Here is a 17,553-nt window from a genome sequence, read left to right as displayed (position 1 = left end):
TTTACCTAATCTAGGAAAGCTTGTTTCCAAAATAATTATCAGTATACAGATTTGAAGTTGAAGAACCCATACTAACAAGGATATCAGATCGTATAAAGTCTAGTCAGACTTGGAAAATCATGAACATGATAACTGACAGTTTCTTAGACTTTAACTTGGTTTTTGACTCCTAGACTTAATTTGGTTTTTGCTTGCAGAAATTGAAAAAGCTCATTTATCTTTCATAGGAATAAAAATGAAGTGAAAAAAATTATCCAGATTTTAGAGTCTTTTGTTCTATGCTGAATATACATTTGCTCTTTACAAACTAGAACAAACATAAGTATAAACGTATAACACAGATAACTTGCTATATTATATTTATAACAAAGTATTTCTGGTAGTTTGTTAACAGCACTGGCAATAGAAACTCTGAAGAAGTTATCTCATGTGTGTTTGTTCATCTTATCTACCATGGGATGAGCTTCATATTCTCTGCTTTCTTATCCCTTCACCCCAATAAATATGGATCACATCTTTAATATTATAGAAGTAAAATTTATGTGACAAAATGCTTTTAATTGGCAACTAGATTTACCTCAAGAAATGCCTTACACACAACAAGCAAACAAATTCAAGACAGAATCTGAACTGACTTTCTGAGTTATTATGCCATAAAATAGTCTGTGTTTACATAACCAAAAATATCTCATTTCTATAAATACATTCTTGCTGGACTGGCAAATTCTGTTGAAGCTAGGCTATAAATAGTCACACTGAGAGTAATAGCATCCATTTAATAATGGAAGGTGATACCTTTTAAAAAGTTATAGTCTGTTTCTGAAAGTTTTTCATTACATCACAAAGAAAGATTTATGGTATCTTCTTTCATACACTTACAGAAAAACTATGAAGTAGGGAACTTAGATGTCAACTATTTAGTAAGTAAGACTAAAACTTCTTTTTAACAGTTTAATCATTCCATTCAACTTGTTCTACAAGAGATGTATAGCACTGACGTTGAAAAGAGTAGGCATTTTATTTGTATGACTATTTACTTGTAAGATGCAGAGCCTTCTCCATGACTTTTTCACTTTTACTATTACGTGCAAGGAAATAGATTAAAGACTATGCAGAAAAAAAAGAAATGTATTTTTAGTTAACAGAAGGCATTAAGAAGTCTAATAACTGAAACTTTCTATGTATAAAAACTCAATTTTATCAAAAAAGCCAGCTGACATACTCTGAAGGACAGAGTAATTCAAGTCAAGTGATACTTCAAGTATTTTACATTCTCCTGTGAATGTGGTAATGATGATTGCATGTTTCTTTTAGAAATCATCATATTTTTCTTTATTCTTGTTACAGAGATAAGCAGAACGACACCTTACATAAACAAGTAATGCACAAAAATTCTCTGGAAATCTAAGGTAATTAAAAACTCTCATATGTTTCTAGCACAAAGGTCACTTATTCACATTTATATGAGGAGCCATCAGTCACCATGTTTGGTTCTCTCCTTAGTCTTTGGAGTGCAACTTTGCAGGTACCACAGGTAATAATAAGAACTTACCTGACATAAAGCACTCCATTTTGATCCACACGACGCTGCCAACCCACAGGAACTTGTATAGCTGGAAGACCTCCTTCCTTGTCCCCTCCGTCACACTCTTTGCCTCCATTCATTTTCTGTGTCTGCTAGGGACTCTCCAAAGATATCAGCAATAAGATGATATCCTCATATTACAGAGCATGATGGCCTTCAACAGTGGGCCAGTGCAGCACGGTTTTTCCCAGACTGTACAAAACTCATTGGGAAGCTTCAGCTCAGTTTGGAACCAAGTCCTTGAAATCTGCCATTGTGAAAAAAATCAGCTTCCCATTATAATCTACATTAAATAACCAATATTTAACTCCTAAGGATGGTCTACATGGGTAAAAATGAGTGCTTCTGACTAAGGAAAATCATAATTCACCAATGCTGGTACCTGTGTGAACTGGGGGTGGGGAGTGTAAAGTTTTTAGTTCAACATTTGTCTTGAACCTTGATGTCGTACTAAAACAATCTCTATTGTTTAGAAACTGGTCTCATTTTTACAGTGTGAGTCAGTTAATATTTCCAGGTACCCGCCTTTATAGGCCACATTCTTTAAACTTTCTCTTTATCTTCCAATCTGAATCCAAGGTGTTGCAGGTTGGTTCATCTGATGTTTTCATGACTTCAAAATTCCAATAATGTAGCCTGAAACATATGTAAATATGTGAACTTGTATATTTAATGTTGAAAACTGAGATGCTTTACAATTCTAAAATAGAATAAACTATGAAGTGTACCCAATGACGTTGATGTCCTTTGCTATCAAAATCATATGTCAAATTCAAGTTGTTTCCTTCTTCCAACTTAGTCCACTTACTCCAATTAAACCAATTTACTTGCTCTTCAGCATATTCAACTTTCTAATTACTGGAGACAGACCCGTAATTATGGCATTACATATACGCATACACTCAAACATACACACGTACACATAAGGCCTCCTTCTAACTTGACATAAAAATATATCCATCACTTCTTATGACCTGTAAACTACAGAGATGTGTGTTAATCCAGTCATATTTTAATAACTTCTTAATATTATATAACCCTTTGATTCAGTTTTCTTTTCTAATCATTATACAGTTTTGGTCTAGAGAAGAAAATGTTTATTTTTTTTTAAATAAAAAGTTAGAAGGAAATAAATTTATAGTACTTTTCCAAATATAAGAGGCGGTTTCCCTCCAATATTACTGAATATGAGTGTAATCTGCTTTATAGTCAAGAGTTTACAAAATTCCTTATATTATGGGGTGCTCTTTTAATTCCCTTATTCAGTTACGAGGTGCTATTTGAGGAGGACATACTAGCTTGAAACTGCCATAATCAATGATAGTGTGGAATGCTTATAAAGGTTATCTTGATTGAGCTATTAAATAAAAAATCATGGCAAGTAAATTTGTAGAAGATTTAGTACCCAGTCTTGTAGAGAATGCAACTTCACAGTTGTTAGTATTATTTGTTTTTATAAAGAAGCCTTTTTATGACCAATTTAATATACTGTATATAGTTACATTGTGGGATTCATGAAACTACACTAAAGAATGGATGAAAAACAATTATCATAGTGTTGAATGAATGGGATTTTTGGTTTGTGATAAATATTTCAGTGGCAGCATTGTCCATAGATTCAACAAGTACTATATTTCAAAAAATTTAAATGGAAGTGAAGATACACTCTGAAAAAGTGTGTTAAATGACTTGAGATTCATATGAAAGTATTAAATTAAAATCATTTCAAAACATGTAAGTGAAAAAGCTAATGTATTATTTTAGACGACATGCATTTCAAATACGCATGTATAACTTAATCAAGTAACAAATTAAGCACTGTAAATAGACACACAACTACTTAACTACATTGCTAAAAGTCTGTGTATTTAAGTTGGCCCAAACCCTTGTTTTGGATTTCTCCTTAGGAAAGCAGGAGACCATCTTGTGGTAAAGGCCATCATATATTCAGGTATATGCCTTATTTGCAGGCATTTTGATATATAAAAGGCATCATATATTCAGGTATATGCCTTATTTGCAGCCTTGGCTCTGAGGCAGGTTAAGAGTGTTGTAATGAAGCATCTACTCACAACTGAAAGCAAGGAACTGTGGGTATGGACGTGGCAAACAATGGCAGGCAATGGGGAAAATATCAAAAATTTACTGGGAAAAATTTTGGAGTATAAAGAAAAGTACCAAGTAGTAGCAGTCCCAACAGGGTCTCAAGCTGGTAATTTGCATCACTGGCCCCAGTCCACTGTGCTATGCTTCTCACAGAAATGTCCTACCTGCAGGCATAACATCTTCCACTCACTATACCTTTGACCATGACTCCAGCTGTTCATGTCTGTGTTTATTCACATTTCATTCAACAGTTACTGAGTAGCTAATATATGTGCTAGATACTATGCTAGGTGCTGGGAGTACAAAGATGGTAAGTACTGTGGTCTGAATGTCCGTATTCCCCCCAGAATCCACAGGTTGAAATCCCAACCCCCAAGGTGATGGTATTAGGAGATAGAGCCTTTAGGAGATGATTAGGTCATGGGGGCAGAGCCATCATGAATGGCATTAGGCCATAAAGAGCTCTCTTCCAACATGTGAGTTTACAGCGAAAAGACCATATGCACCAGAAAGTAGTCCCTTACCAGACACTGGATCTGCCAGTGCCTTAATCTTGCCAGCCTCCAGAATTATGATACAAAAGTTTATGTTGTTTATAAGCCATCTAGTTTACGGTGTTTTGTTATAGCAGCCTGAATTAAGACAGCAAAATACTATTTATCCAAAGCCCAGTGTAATATTTGGCTCTCATGAGCTACTCAATGTGGAAGAACAGAAAGGGAAGAGGACGGGAGGGATGAGGATGGGTCAATCCCTGTTCACAAGGAGATTGTGGCCTCATGGAATTTCTAGTGCTTGTGAAAGTGGTATGAACTTTGTGCCATCCTGGACCCCTAGTTTTGTCAAATAGCAACAGACTCTGATGACCAAACTTGTTTTTTTATAGTCCCTTTTCATGTCTGTTTTACTACCTTGCTTTTCCAAAGAAATCTCTTCAGTGGTCTCATCATTACACTGGGCCCATTCCCATTTTCCCTACTTTTCAGCTTTCTGTTTGATACCTTTTTTTTTCTTCCTGCCTGCTCTTAAATGTGGCTCTAACTTCCCTGAGACTGGCTGGCTCACTCCATTAAGTAATTTGTGGATCTGCCAGATAATAACATTGCAGTGATTGCTGCCAAATGCTTCCCTCACATTTCAGTAATCAAAAATACCAATATCTGATGGCCGGGTTTTGCTTAAACCAGCAGTTCTCTAACATGGTTCTGGGACAAACATCATTATTGCCAGTAACACCGGGGAACTTGTCAAAAATGCAAATTCACAGGCCCAATCTCAGACTTAATGAATCAGAAACTCTGGGGACAATCTATTTTTTAGTAAACCCTCTAGGTTCTTGTTCTGATGTCTGTTCAAAGTTTGATGCCTGATCAAGACTGACACCCTAATCCGTCTGCCTCTCTGCCCAAGAAAAGGCTGGTTTCATAGCTTTACATCTTGCAGGCAGCCAGCCCTCTAATTTCTTTTGTTCAGGGTTTGGGCATGGGGTATGGGAGGATCAGCCCTTTTTTGCTGCTACTTCAGCCTTCCAGAGGCAGCACAATTGTAAGGGTCTTAGGAAGCCCTCATAGCAAAAATCCAATATAGTTGTCATTTATCTGTTAAGTGGCATTTTTTTCTCTCAACATTCATCTTGTGAATTTGGAAAATACAGAGAAGTTTGAAGATGAAAATAAATACTGAACTGTAATCTCACTGCTGAATAATAACCATGGAAAATACAAAAAAACTATAAAACTCCAATTAAAGAAATAGAAGAGGATACAAACAAATGGAAAGCTATTCCATGCTCATAGATTAGAAGAATTAATATTGCTAAAATGACAATGCTACCCTAAGCAATCTACAGATTCAGTGCAATCTGTATCAAATACCAATGACATTCTTCACAGAAACAAAAAAGTCCTAAATGTCTGTGGAACCATTGATATGCTTCTTTTCAATCATTTGTTTTTAGAAAGTTTTAAAAGCTTACATAAAAAATGAGTTTAGTAAACAACAACGTCCACTACTCTAAATTTACAATGTAAACATTTTGTCATTTTTGCTTATTTTAAAACATAAGATGAAAACATTACAGATGAAGTTAAATACTACCCCCACCCCCATCCCATTTTCCTTTTCAGCCCAATCCCCTCCCTTCCACCCCAGAAGCAACCAGTATTATGATTCTCGTCTGTATCCTTTCAGGTCATGTTTTAATATGTTTGTTTCCTATATATGTATACATAAACAATATTTTACTGTTACATGTATTTTGAAATTTTATATAAATACTGGTATATGGTACATATAATTCTGTAACTTGCTTTTCTAAAATTCAACATGTTTTGAGAGCCATCTCTATTGAGGTATATAGATTTATCTCTGTTGCAGATACAGGATTCCAATTCATGAATTTTTAACCTCAAAATTGTATTCTATCATATGATTATACAACTATTCATCTATTTGTAAATAATCATGTTAATGGATCTGCACATTTTCAACTTTACAGATATTGCCAAATTGTTCTCTGAAGCAGTTGTACTGATTCCAAATATTTTCTATGTGTAAATGTGTGTCTTTTAAATATTGAATCATTACCACTTTTTTTCCTTCCTGGGCATTTTACTATGACATTAAACACTTTTCCAAAACATGATCTTTAATTGTTGGGTATAACTTTGTCATAAATATATATATAATTTCTTTACTAATTTTCCTTTGGTGGACATAGATTTTTCTCCCAAATTTTCACAATGACAAATAAATCTCATAAAAATATTCCTGTACATATATCTATGCCCATCTTGATAACTCATTTAAAATTATTTGATAGCATAGAATTGCATAATTCTAGGGTCCTTACATTTCTTAAAGTGCCAGGAGGGTAGAACTAGGAAATCATTTCAGGCCATGTTTCTTAAACTTTTGAAACTGAAGCATACCTTCTTTTGCTAAATATTAAAATCGATTCCACTTGCTTTCATGATTCTGATAACTTCACCTTCTATATAGACTCATCCAAGATGTAGTCAGGCTTTACTTTTATAATTTTATAATTATGATATTATGAAAACTAAAGCTTCTCCTGTTTTCCAAATTTAACACTTTAATATTACTATGCTTTTAGAAGTATCTATTTCACAGCATCTTGCCTCACCTCTCCAAAGACCCACCTTGCTTATATGGTTTCATTTAAGCCCAATAAGCATAGGTCAAAACATAAAAGATTTTGTGATATGAAGGCCCCTCCATCTTACTAAGACTCAGGATCCACAATAGGTCTTATACTTAGGACTTAATTTATATTTATTTCACAAACAGTTCTGTAGCAATAATAATGAGATGCAAAATTGTGTGCGTGTGTGTGTGTGTGCATGTGTGTATGTTCTGAGGGACATACCTGCCACGATTCCACCAATGTTTTCAGTTTCCTGATTCCTTTAAATATGCAAATTAGTCTCTGGAAATGGCTTTTGGTGGAATGAATTTTAGCAACTGGATTTTCTTCTTTACATTGGCTTCTTCTAACCATTCAGCATTCAAATTAGACATCATCTCCTCAAAAAGACCGTAATGTAAACTCTAGGGGTACTCTCTCACACTTTGTTAATTCACTGATACTTTTATTATCTGATGATGATTATTATTGCTTATCATTTATTTGTGTGTTTATTGACTAGCTTTCCCCATTGGAATGTAAACAGTCTAACAGCAGGACCTTGTCATATTCCCAGTTCCTGGTATAATCCCTAGCATACAGTAGGTGCTTAAATACTTCCAAAAGACTGTGCATATTCTAATTAGTCTATATAATTTTACATTCTGATTTTTTTTTAAAATTTATTATTATTATACTTTAAGTTGTAGGGTACATGTGCCTAATGTGAAGATTTGTTACATATGTATACTTGTGCCATATTGGTGTGCCGCACCCATCAACTCGTCATTTACATCAGGTATAACTCCCAATGCAATCCCTCCCCCCTCCGCCCTCCCCATGATAGGCCCCTGTGTGTGATGTTCCCCTCCCTGAGACCAAGTGATCTCATTGTTCAGTTCCCACCTATGAGTGAGAACATGCAGTGTTTGGTTTTCTGTTCTTGTGATAGTTTGCTAAGAATGATGGTTTCCAGCTGCATCCATGTCCCTACAAAGGACACAAACTCATCCTTTTTGATGGCTGCATAGTATTCCATGGTGTATATGTGCCACATTTTCTTAATCCAATCTGTCACTGATGGACATTTGGGTTGATTCCAAGTCTTTGCTATTGTGAATAGTGCTGCAATAAACATACGTGTGCATGTGTCTTTATAGCAGCATAATTTATAATCCTTTGGGTATATACCCAGTAATGGGATGGCTGGGTCATATGGTACATCTAGTTCTAGATCCTTGAGGAATCGCCATACTGTTTTCCATAATGGTTGAACTAGTTTACAATCCCACCAACAGTGTAAAAGTGTTCCTATTTCTCCACATCCTCTCCAGCACCTGTTGTTTCCTGATTTTTTAATGATCGCCATTCTAACTGGTGTGAGATGGTATCTCATTGTGGTTTTGATTTGCATTTCTCTGATGGCCAGTGATGATGAGCATTTTTTCATGTGTCTGTCGGCTGTATGAATGTCTTCTTTTGAGAAATGTCTGTTCATATCCTTTGCCCACTTTTTGATGGGGTTGTTTGTTTTTTTCTTGTAAATTTGTTTGAGTTCTTTGTAGGTTCTGGATATTAGCCCTTTGTCAGATGAGTAGATTGCAAAAATTTTCTCCCATTCTGTAGGTTGCCTGTTCACTCTGATGGTAGTTTCTTTTGCTGTGCAGAAGCTCTTTAGTTTAATGAGATCCCATTTATCAATTTTGGCTTTTGCTGCCGTTGCTTTTGGTGTTTTAGACATGAAGTCTTTGCCCATGCCTATGTCCTGAATGGTACTACCTAGGTTTTCCTCTAGGATTTTTATGGTATTAGGTCTAACATTTAAGTCTCTAATCCATCTTGAATTAATTTTCGTATAAGGAGTAAGGAAAGGATCCAGTTTCAGCTTTCTACTTATGGCTAGCCAATTTTCCCAGCACCATTTATGAAATAGGGAATCCTTTCCCCATTTCTTGTTTCTCTCAGGTTTGTCAAAGATCAGATGGCTGTAGATGTGTGGTATTACTTCTGAGGACTCTGTTCTGTTCCATTGGTCTATATCTCTGTTTTGGTACCAGTACCATACTGTTTTGGTTACTGTAGCCTTGTAGTATAGTTTGAAGTCAGGTAGCGTGATGCCTCCAGCTTTGTTCTTTTGACTTAGGATTGTCTTAGAGATGCGGGCTCTTTTTTGGTTCCATATGAACTTTAAAGCAGTTTTTTCCAATTCTGTGAAGAAACTCATTGGTAGCTTGATGGGGATGGCATTGAATCTATAAATTACCTTGGGCAGTATGGCCATTTTCACGATATTGATTCTTCCTATCCATGAGCATGGTATGTTCTTCCATTTGTTTGTGTCCTCTTTGATTTCACTGAGCAGTGGTTTGTAGTTCTCCTTGAAGAGGTCCTTTACATCCCTTGTAAGTTGGATTCCTAGGTATTTTATTCTCTTTGAAGCAATTGTGAATGGAAGTTCATTCCTGATTTGGCTCTCTGTTTGTCTGTTGCTGGTGTATAAGAATGCTTGTGATTTTTGCACATTAATTTTGTATCCTGAGACTTTGCTGAAGTTGCTTATCAGCTTAAGGAGATTTTGGGCTGAGACAATGGGGTTTTCTAAATATACAATCATGTCATCTGCAAACAGGGACAGTTTGACTTCTTCTTTTCCTAACTGAATACCCTTGATTTCTTTCTCTTGCCTGATTGCCCTAGCCAGAACTTCCAACACTATGTTGAACAGGAGTGGTGAGAGAGGGCATCCCTGTCTTGTGCCAGTTTTCAAAGGGAATTTTTCCAGTTTTTGCCCATTCAGTATGATATTGGCTGTGGGTTTGTCATAGATAGCTCTTATTATTTTGAGGTACGTTCCATCAATACCGAATTTATTGAGCGTTTTTAGCATGAAGGGCTGTTGAATTTTGTCAAAAGCCTTTTCTGCATCTATTGAGATAATCATGTGGTTCTTGTCTTTGGTTCTGTTTATATGCTGGATTATGTTTATTGATTTGCGAATGTTGAACCAGCCTTGCATCCCAGGGATGAAGCCCACTTGATCATGGTGGATAAGCTTTTTGATGTGTTGCTGAATCCGGTTTGCCAGTATTTTATTGAGGATTTTTGCATCGATGTTCATCAGGGATATTGGTCTAAAATTCTCTTTTTTTGTTGTGTCTCTGCCAGGCTTTGGTATCAGGATGATGTTGGCCTCATAAAATGAGTTAGGGAGGATTCCCTCTTTTTCTATTGATTGGAATAGTTTCAGAAGGAATGGTACCAACTCCTCCTTGTACCTCTGGTAGAATTCAGCTGTGAATCCATCTGGTCCTGGACTTTTTTTGGTTGGTAGGCTATTAATTATTGCCTCAATTTCAGAGCCTGCTATTGGTCTATTCAGGGATTCAACTTCTTCCTGGTTTAGTCTTGGAAGAGTGTAAGTGTCCAGGAAATTATCCATTTCTTCTAGATTTTCCAGTTTATTTGCGTAGAGGTGTTTATAGTATTCTCTGATGGTAGTTTGTATTTCTGTGGGGTCGGTGGTGATATCCCCTTTATCATTTTTAATTGCGTCGATTTGATTCTTCTCTCTTTTCTTCTGTATTAGTCTTGCTAGTGGTCTGTCAATTTTGTTGATCTTTTCAAAAAACCAACTGCTGGATTCATTGATTTTTTGGAGAGTTTTTTGTGTCTCTATCTCCTTCAGTTCTGCTCTGATCTTAGTTATTTCTAGCCTTCTGCTAGCTTTCGAATGTGTTTGCTCTTGCTTCTCTAGTTCTTTTAATTGCGATGTTAGAGTGTCAATTTTAGATCTTTCCTGCTTTCTCTTGTGGGCATTTAGTGCTATAAATTTCCCTCTACACACTGCTTTAAATGTGTCCCAGAGATTCTGGTATGTTGTATCTTTGTTCTCATTGGTTTCAAAGAACATCTTTATTTCTGCCTTCATTTCGTTATGTACCCAGTAGTCATTCAGGAGCAGGTTGTTCAGTTTCCATGTAGTTGAGCGGTTTTGATTGAGTTTCTTAGTCCTGAGTTCTAGTTTGATTGCACTGTGGTCTGAGAGACAGTTTGTTATAATTTCTGTTCTTGTACATTTGCTGAGGAGTGCTTTACTTCCAATTATGTGGTCGATTTTGGAGTAAGTACGATGTGGTGCTGAGAAGAATGTATATTCTGTTGATTTGGGGTGGAGAGTTCTATAGATGTCTATTAGGTCTGCTTGCTGCAGAGATGAGTTCAATTCCTGGATATCCTTGTTAACTTTCTGTCTCGTTGATCTGTCTAATGTTGACAGTGGAGTGTTGAAGTCTCCCATTATTATTGTATGGGAGTCTAAGTCTCTTTGTAAGTCTCTAAGCACTTGCTTGATGAATCTGGGTGCTCCTGTATTGGGTGCATATATATTTAGGATAGTTAGCTCTTCCTGTTGAATTGATCCCTTTACCATTATGTAATGGCCTTCTTTGTCTCTTTTGATCTTTGATGGTTTAAAGTCTGTTTTATCAGAGACTAGGATTGCAACCCCCGCTTTTTTTTGTTCTCCATTTGCTTGGTAAATCTTCCTCCATCCCTTTATTTTGAGCCTATGTATGTCTCTGCGTGTGAGATGGGTCTCCTGAATACAGCAGACTGATGGGTCTTGACTCTTTATCCAGTTTGCCAGTCTGTGTCTTTAATTGGAGCATTTAGTCCATTTACATTTAAGGTTAAGATTGTTATGTGTGAACTTGATCCTGCCATTATGATATTAACTGGTTATTTTGCTCGTTAGTTGATGCAGTTTCTTCCTAGCCTCGATGGTCTTTACATTTTGGCATGTTTTTGCAATGGCTGGTACCGGTTGTTCCTTTCCATGTTTAGTGCTTCCTTCAGGGTCTCTTGTAAGGCAGGCCTAGTGGTGACAAAATCTCTAAGCATTTGCTTATCTGTAAAGGATTTTATTTCTCCTTCACTTATGAAACTTAGTTTGGCTGGATATGAAATTCTGGGTTTAAAATTCTTTTCTTTAAGAATGTTGAATATTGGCCCCCACTCTCTTCTGGCTTGGAGAGTTTCTGCCGAGAGATCTGCTGTTAGTCTGATGGGCTTCCCTTTGTGGGTAACCCGACCTTTCTCTCTGGCTGCCCTTAAGATTTTTTCCTTCATTTCAACTTTGGTGAATCTGGCAATTATGTGTCTTGGAGTTGCTCTTCTCGAGGAGTATCTTTGTGGCAATCTCTGTATTTCCTGGATTTGAATGTTGGCCTGCCCTACTAGGTTGGGGAAGTTCTCCTGGATGATATCCTGAAGAGTGTTTTCCAACTTGGTTCCATTTTCCCCCTCACTTTCAGGCACCCCAATCAGACGTAGATTTGGTCTTTTGACATAATCCCATACTTCTTGCAGGCTTTGTTCATTTCTTTTTCTTCTTTTTTCTTTTGGTTTCTCTTCTCGCTTCATTTCATTCATTTGATCCTCAATCGCAGATACTCTTTCTTCCAGTTGATCGAGTCGGTTACTGAAGCTTGTGCATTTGTCACGTATTTCTCGTGTCATGGTTTTCATCTCTTTCATTTCGTTTATGACCTTCTCTGCATTAATTACTCTAGCCATCAATTCTTCCACTTTTTTTTCAAGATTTTTAGTTTCTTTGCGCTGGGTACGTAATTCCTCCTTTAGCTCCGAGAAATTTGATGGACTGAAGCCTTCTTCTCTCATCTCGTCAAAGTCATTCTCCGTCCAGCTTTGATCCGTTGCTGGCGATGAGCTGCGCTCCTTTGCCGGGGGAGATGCGCTCTTATTTTTTGAATTTCCAGCTTTTCTGCCCTGCTTTTTCCCCATCTTTGTGGTTTTATCTGCCTCTGGTCTTTGATGATGGTGATGTACTGATGGGGTTTTCGTGTAGGTGTCCTTCCTGTTTGATAGTTTTCCTTCTAACAGTCAGGACCCTCAGCTGTAGGTCTGTTGGAGATTGCTTGAGGTCCACTCCAGACCCTGTTTGCCTGGGTATCAGCAGCAGAGGCTGCAGAAGATAGAATATTTCTGAACAGCGAGTGTACCTGTCTGATTCTTGCTTTGGAAGCTTCCTCTCAGGGGTGTACTCCACCCTGTGAGGTGTGGGGTGTCAGACTGCCCCTAGTGGGGGATGTCTCCCAGTTAGGCTACTCAGGGGTTAGGGACCCACTTCAGCAGGGAGTCTGTCCCTTCTCAGATCTCAACCTCCCTGTTGGGAGATCCACTGCTCTCTTCAAAGCTGTCAGACAGAGTCGTTTGCGTCTGCAGAGGTTTCGGCTGTGTTTGTTATTGCCCTGTCCCCAGAGGTGGAGTCTACAGAGACAGGCAGGTTTCCTTGAGCTGCTGTGAGCTCCACCCAGTTCGAGCTTCCCAGCAGCTTTTTTACTTACTTAAGCCTCAGCAATGGTGGGCGCCCCTCCCCCAGCCTCGCTGCTGCCTTGCTGGTAGATCACAGACTGCTGTGCTAGCAATGAGGGAGGCTCCCTGGGTGTGGGACCCTCCCGGCCAGGTGTGGGATATGATCTCCTGGTGTGCCTGTTTGCTTAAAGCGCAGTATTGGGGTGGGAGTTACCCGATTTTCCAGGTGTTGTGTGTCTCAGTTCCCCTGGCTAGGAAAAGGGATTCCCTTCCCCCTTGCGCTTCCCAGGTGAGGCGATGCCTTGCCCTGCTTCAGCTCTCGCTGGTCGGGCTGCAGCAGCTGACCAGCACCGATCGTCTGGCACTCCCCAGTGAGATGAACCCAGTACCTCAGTTGAAAATGCAGAGATCACCGGTCTTCTGTGTCGCTCGCGCTGGGAGTTGGAGACTGGAGCTGTTCCTATTTGGCCATCTTGCTCCGCCTACATTCTGATTTTTTAACATGTAGGCTTATAAACTTTTAGCAACACATGTGTCTGAAATGAAACAGGTTTTTAAAAGAAGCCAATGACTATGCATGTTGATAAAACAGCAAAAGAGCCTTTTGCTCTAGATTTTTCCCTGATGATCTCACAATCTTTGATGATTTCTGTGTTGAAAAAGTGTGATAGGGCATCTAAGAAAATTAATATGCTAACTTTAAATTTTATTTATAAAGTTAATCACAGCTTTATTTACTAAGTGGTTTACAGACACATTTTAATTGGATTAATAAAGGAATCCCTAAAATAAATAAATGCAGCAAAATAAAAATTAAACTTATGTTTCAACAGGATGCTAATTAATGGAACAGATCTTTTTTTTTCTCATTTTGCTTTACTGACATTATTGTTAACCTAAGAATAAACTCACTACTTTATGAAGTGTTGAATGGGTATTTTATTTTACTTTAATTTTTTGGAGACAAGGTCTTGCTTTGTTGCCCAGGCTGTAGGGCAATGGCACAATTACGGCTCACTGCAGCTTTGACTTCCTGGGCTCAAGCTATCCTCCTCCCTCAGCCTCCTGTATAGGTGGGATCACAGGTGCCCAAACCAGGCCTGGCTAATTTTTTGATTTTTTTCGTGGAGATGGGAGTCTCCTTTTTTTTGCCCAGGCTGGTCTTGAACTCCTGAGCTCAAATGATCCTCTTGTCTTGGCCTTCCAAAGTGCTAGGATTACAAGTGCGAGCCACCGTGCTTGGCTTAAATGTGTTTTTTTTTTTTTTTTTTTTTTTTTTTTTTTTTTTTTGAGACAGAGTCTCACTCTGTTACCCAGGCTGGAGGGCAGTGGCGCAATCTCGGCTCACTGCAAGCTCTGACTCCCGGGTTCACACCATTCTCCTGTCTCAGCCTCCCGAGTAGCTGGGACCACAGGCGCCCGCCACCACGCCCGGCTAATTTTTTGTATTTTGAGTAGAGACGGGGTTTCACCATGTTAGCCAGGATGGTCTGGATCTCCTGACCTCGTGATCCACCCGCCTCGGCCTCCCAAAGTGCTGGGATGAGCCACCGCACCCGGCCAAATGTGAATTTCTTAAGTTATACTCAAAACAACATGAAGTGACACCATGAAAATAAGTAAATAGCTATTCTTCATAAACCTTGCTGAATAACATCAAATGCCAAATTCTTCTGATTAAATGATTAATGATAAAAATAATGAATTGGTTTTTGAGTCATGTGGTATTATGAGTAAATTCTATTAAAATATTTATAATGACATCACACACTGATCTTGTGCTCAGTGGATGGGACTACTGGGAGACACAACAGGACAAAATTAGCACCCAATTAATTATTGATTTATCAAGATGAGACTATGTACATTAGGTAAAACATAGATATTTGGTATATCTAAATCATGGCTTATACTTTTAATACTATGATTATAAATTTAGCTCATGAAATATTTAAAGGTAATTAAGAAGTCCACTCTATTCCTATATCCTCAAGAGTGAACACCTCATATTCTCCAATTGAGAACAAGTCCTACATAAAACCCGCCTTTATATTTATATTCCAAAACAATATATACATGTAACAACAGACATGATTGGATTAAAAATAATAACATTACTATTTTGGAGAGGGAAGTCTGAGTGGCTACAACATAATTATCATTTTATTGGATAATAAATGAACATATTCATAATCTTTCCATCATTAGTGGCTGAATTATGCTTGTTAGAGTAACCCTAAATGACATTTCCCCGTTCTAATTATCTTTCACCATCATGTCAATTATTCAAACAGTTCCTTCACAGTACCTAGTCAATCCCTCAGTCAACCTTCCCCCATCTGTTTCACCTTTCACCTATTTATTGAAGACATGCATTTTTATTTATGAGCACACTTATCTTGCAGTTACATCTTTTTCATATTTTTAAACTGTGCAATAATTAGCCCCATTTTTGGCCTAGTTATTTTTCCATTGCTTATCTTCACTGTGCAGTCATTTCTTCCAAAATATACCTCTCAGATACATCCTTTGTAAGCGACCCAATACCTCTGCCAGGCTCCACTTATTCACTCAAACTACCCCAGCACATTTACATTTGTTTTATATAGTTGTACAAGGATACCCTAGAAAGGCAAATCTCTCTTGCCCCTGCCACTCACTAGAGAGAAATTCTCTAGCTTCAGATGTCCTTGACCGTTCAGTGCAGAAAAGTGTAAAAGTTCACAACCTGAGATGAGGGATCATAATGATGTAGGAAAGCTATATTTTTCATCAGCTCTCAAGGTACGGAGACAGGCTCCTGAGCGTGAGGCCAGTCCTCAGAGTCAAGGTAGCAGGCATGCTTGTCTGTGCCCATCTTTGGTCAATAAGATTATTTATACCAGGCCATATTTTGCTACGAAAATTCAGGAACTTGTACACTCTAGTCACATAGAAGCCTTCATTGAACAAAATGCTAAGTGTGGTAGGTTGCCACAAAATTGCAGTTCCTTCCATCAGGAAATGAATTTATCACTCCATACATTGAATCTTGGCAGGCCTTGTGATTTGCTTTGACCAGTGGAATTTGATGCATATGATACTGTTCAAGTTTTGCACCTAAAACTCAAAAGGCCTTATAACTTTCGCTCTTGTTTCTTGGAATGCCATCATCATGTGAACAATCTGAGCTAGCCCCATCGAGGATGAGAGATCACATGAAGAGAGAAGTCTAGCTGTCCAGCCAGTCCAGCTGAGGCCCTAGACTTGTAAGTAAATATAGCCAGCACCATGTGGAACAGGGATGAGCTGCTAGAGCTGGGCCCAGTCTTAACTGCCGACTCACAGAATGAAAAATATTATTTCAAATAGCCAAAAACTATACTAAAAACAATTACAAAGCCTAAAATAGGGTTTAACTTAAACCAATCATAGTATTGACAGGCTACGTAGCCTTAATGGTTAACAGCAGAAGCTAGAAGCTGGCTGGGTTTGAACCTTGGCTCTACCCTTTATTAACTTGTGACCTTGCACAAGTTTTAAAATTTCTTATAAAATGGGGATTATAACCATATAGGATTGTTCTGGGAAAAAAGTAAGTAAATGTAGATGTGCCTAGCACACAGTAAGTATCCAAATTGTTATTAGTCATATATAGCTATGAAAGTCATATTACAGAAATTTTAATAGCACTGGGAAAAAGACCATGATTTTGTTAGGTGAAAAAATGTACTATAAAATTATACATATAATTATCATCTTAATTTACAAAATGATACTATTTATATAGACATAGGAATAGAACACCACTATACTCTATATGTTCTCTGGTAATGGATAAACATACTTTCTCATTGCCTTTCTGGATTTTCAAATTTTTCTATAATAAACATATATTAGCTCTGTAATCAGGGAAAATACTACCTTCAAAAAATTAAGTGTTATATCTGTAGAAGAGCTAATTAATGTTTCCCTAATCCTTAGAAGTATTAGGGAAGCTTTTTATTGGAAAGCTTCATGCCCAGTAATATGCTATTATTTCTCTTTCTGTTTTATTCAAAAGGAGAAAAAGATGTGGAGAGTTGGAAAGAATACTGCATTAACCTATTATGATCTACATACTGCAAGTAAAAATCAAGGCTGTCCTTTAGATTGGTTCTAAAATGCCTCCGGGTGTCATGCTCACTTTTCTACTTGGAATATTGTCTCCCATCTCACCCTCTTGTTCTTCACTGAATAGTGCCCATTTATCTCAGTTTAAATGTCACTTTCTCAGAGAAGTCTTCCCTCGTCTCCCTAATCTTTACTTAACTTTCCGAGTCTTTAAACTAGGTTCCCCTTGTAATTCTCCCATATAATATACAGTTATTTTGCTTCACAGAAGTTATTACAAACAACTGAGCTT

The 17,553-nt window shown here is 37.6% G+C and overlaps 1 protein-coding gene across 22 annotated transcripts in view; it reads right to left on the bottom strand.

Moving 5' to 3' along the window:
• LOC105492700 (methyl-CpG binding domain protein 5) overlaps positions 1–17,553 on the bottom strand; it is a 512,463-nt gene that overhangs the window by 53,579 nt on the left and 441,331 nt on the right. For 15 of the 22 annotated variants that reach the window (XR_011610253.1, XR_011610254.1, XM_071073816.1 and 12 more), the window contains 2 exons: positions 13,559–13,705; positions 1,553–2,221 (listed from right to left, as the gene is read on the bottom strand). Coding sequence is in view for 20 of the 22 variants with exons in the window: in XM_071073816.1 (XP_070929917.1) it covers positions 1,553–1,665 (113 nt within the window). In the remaining 2 variants the exon portion in view is untranslated. The remainder of the gene's footprint in view (positions 1–1,552; positions 2,222–13,558; positions 13,706–17,553) is intronic. The other 7 variants (XM_024796289.2, XM_071073811.1, XM_071073812.1 and 4 more) reach the window with 3 other exon arrangements.

The sequence above is a fragment of the Macaca nemestrina genome, chromosome 11, assembly GCF_043159975.1.
Source record: "Macaca nemestrina isolate mMacNem1 chromosome 11, mMacNem.hap1, whole genome shotgun sequence".
Lineage (NCBI taxonomy): Eukaryota > Metazoa > Chordata > Mammalia > Primates > Cercopithecidae > Macaca > Macaca nemestrina.
This window is presented reverse-complemented; position numbering and strand designations above follow the sequence as displayed.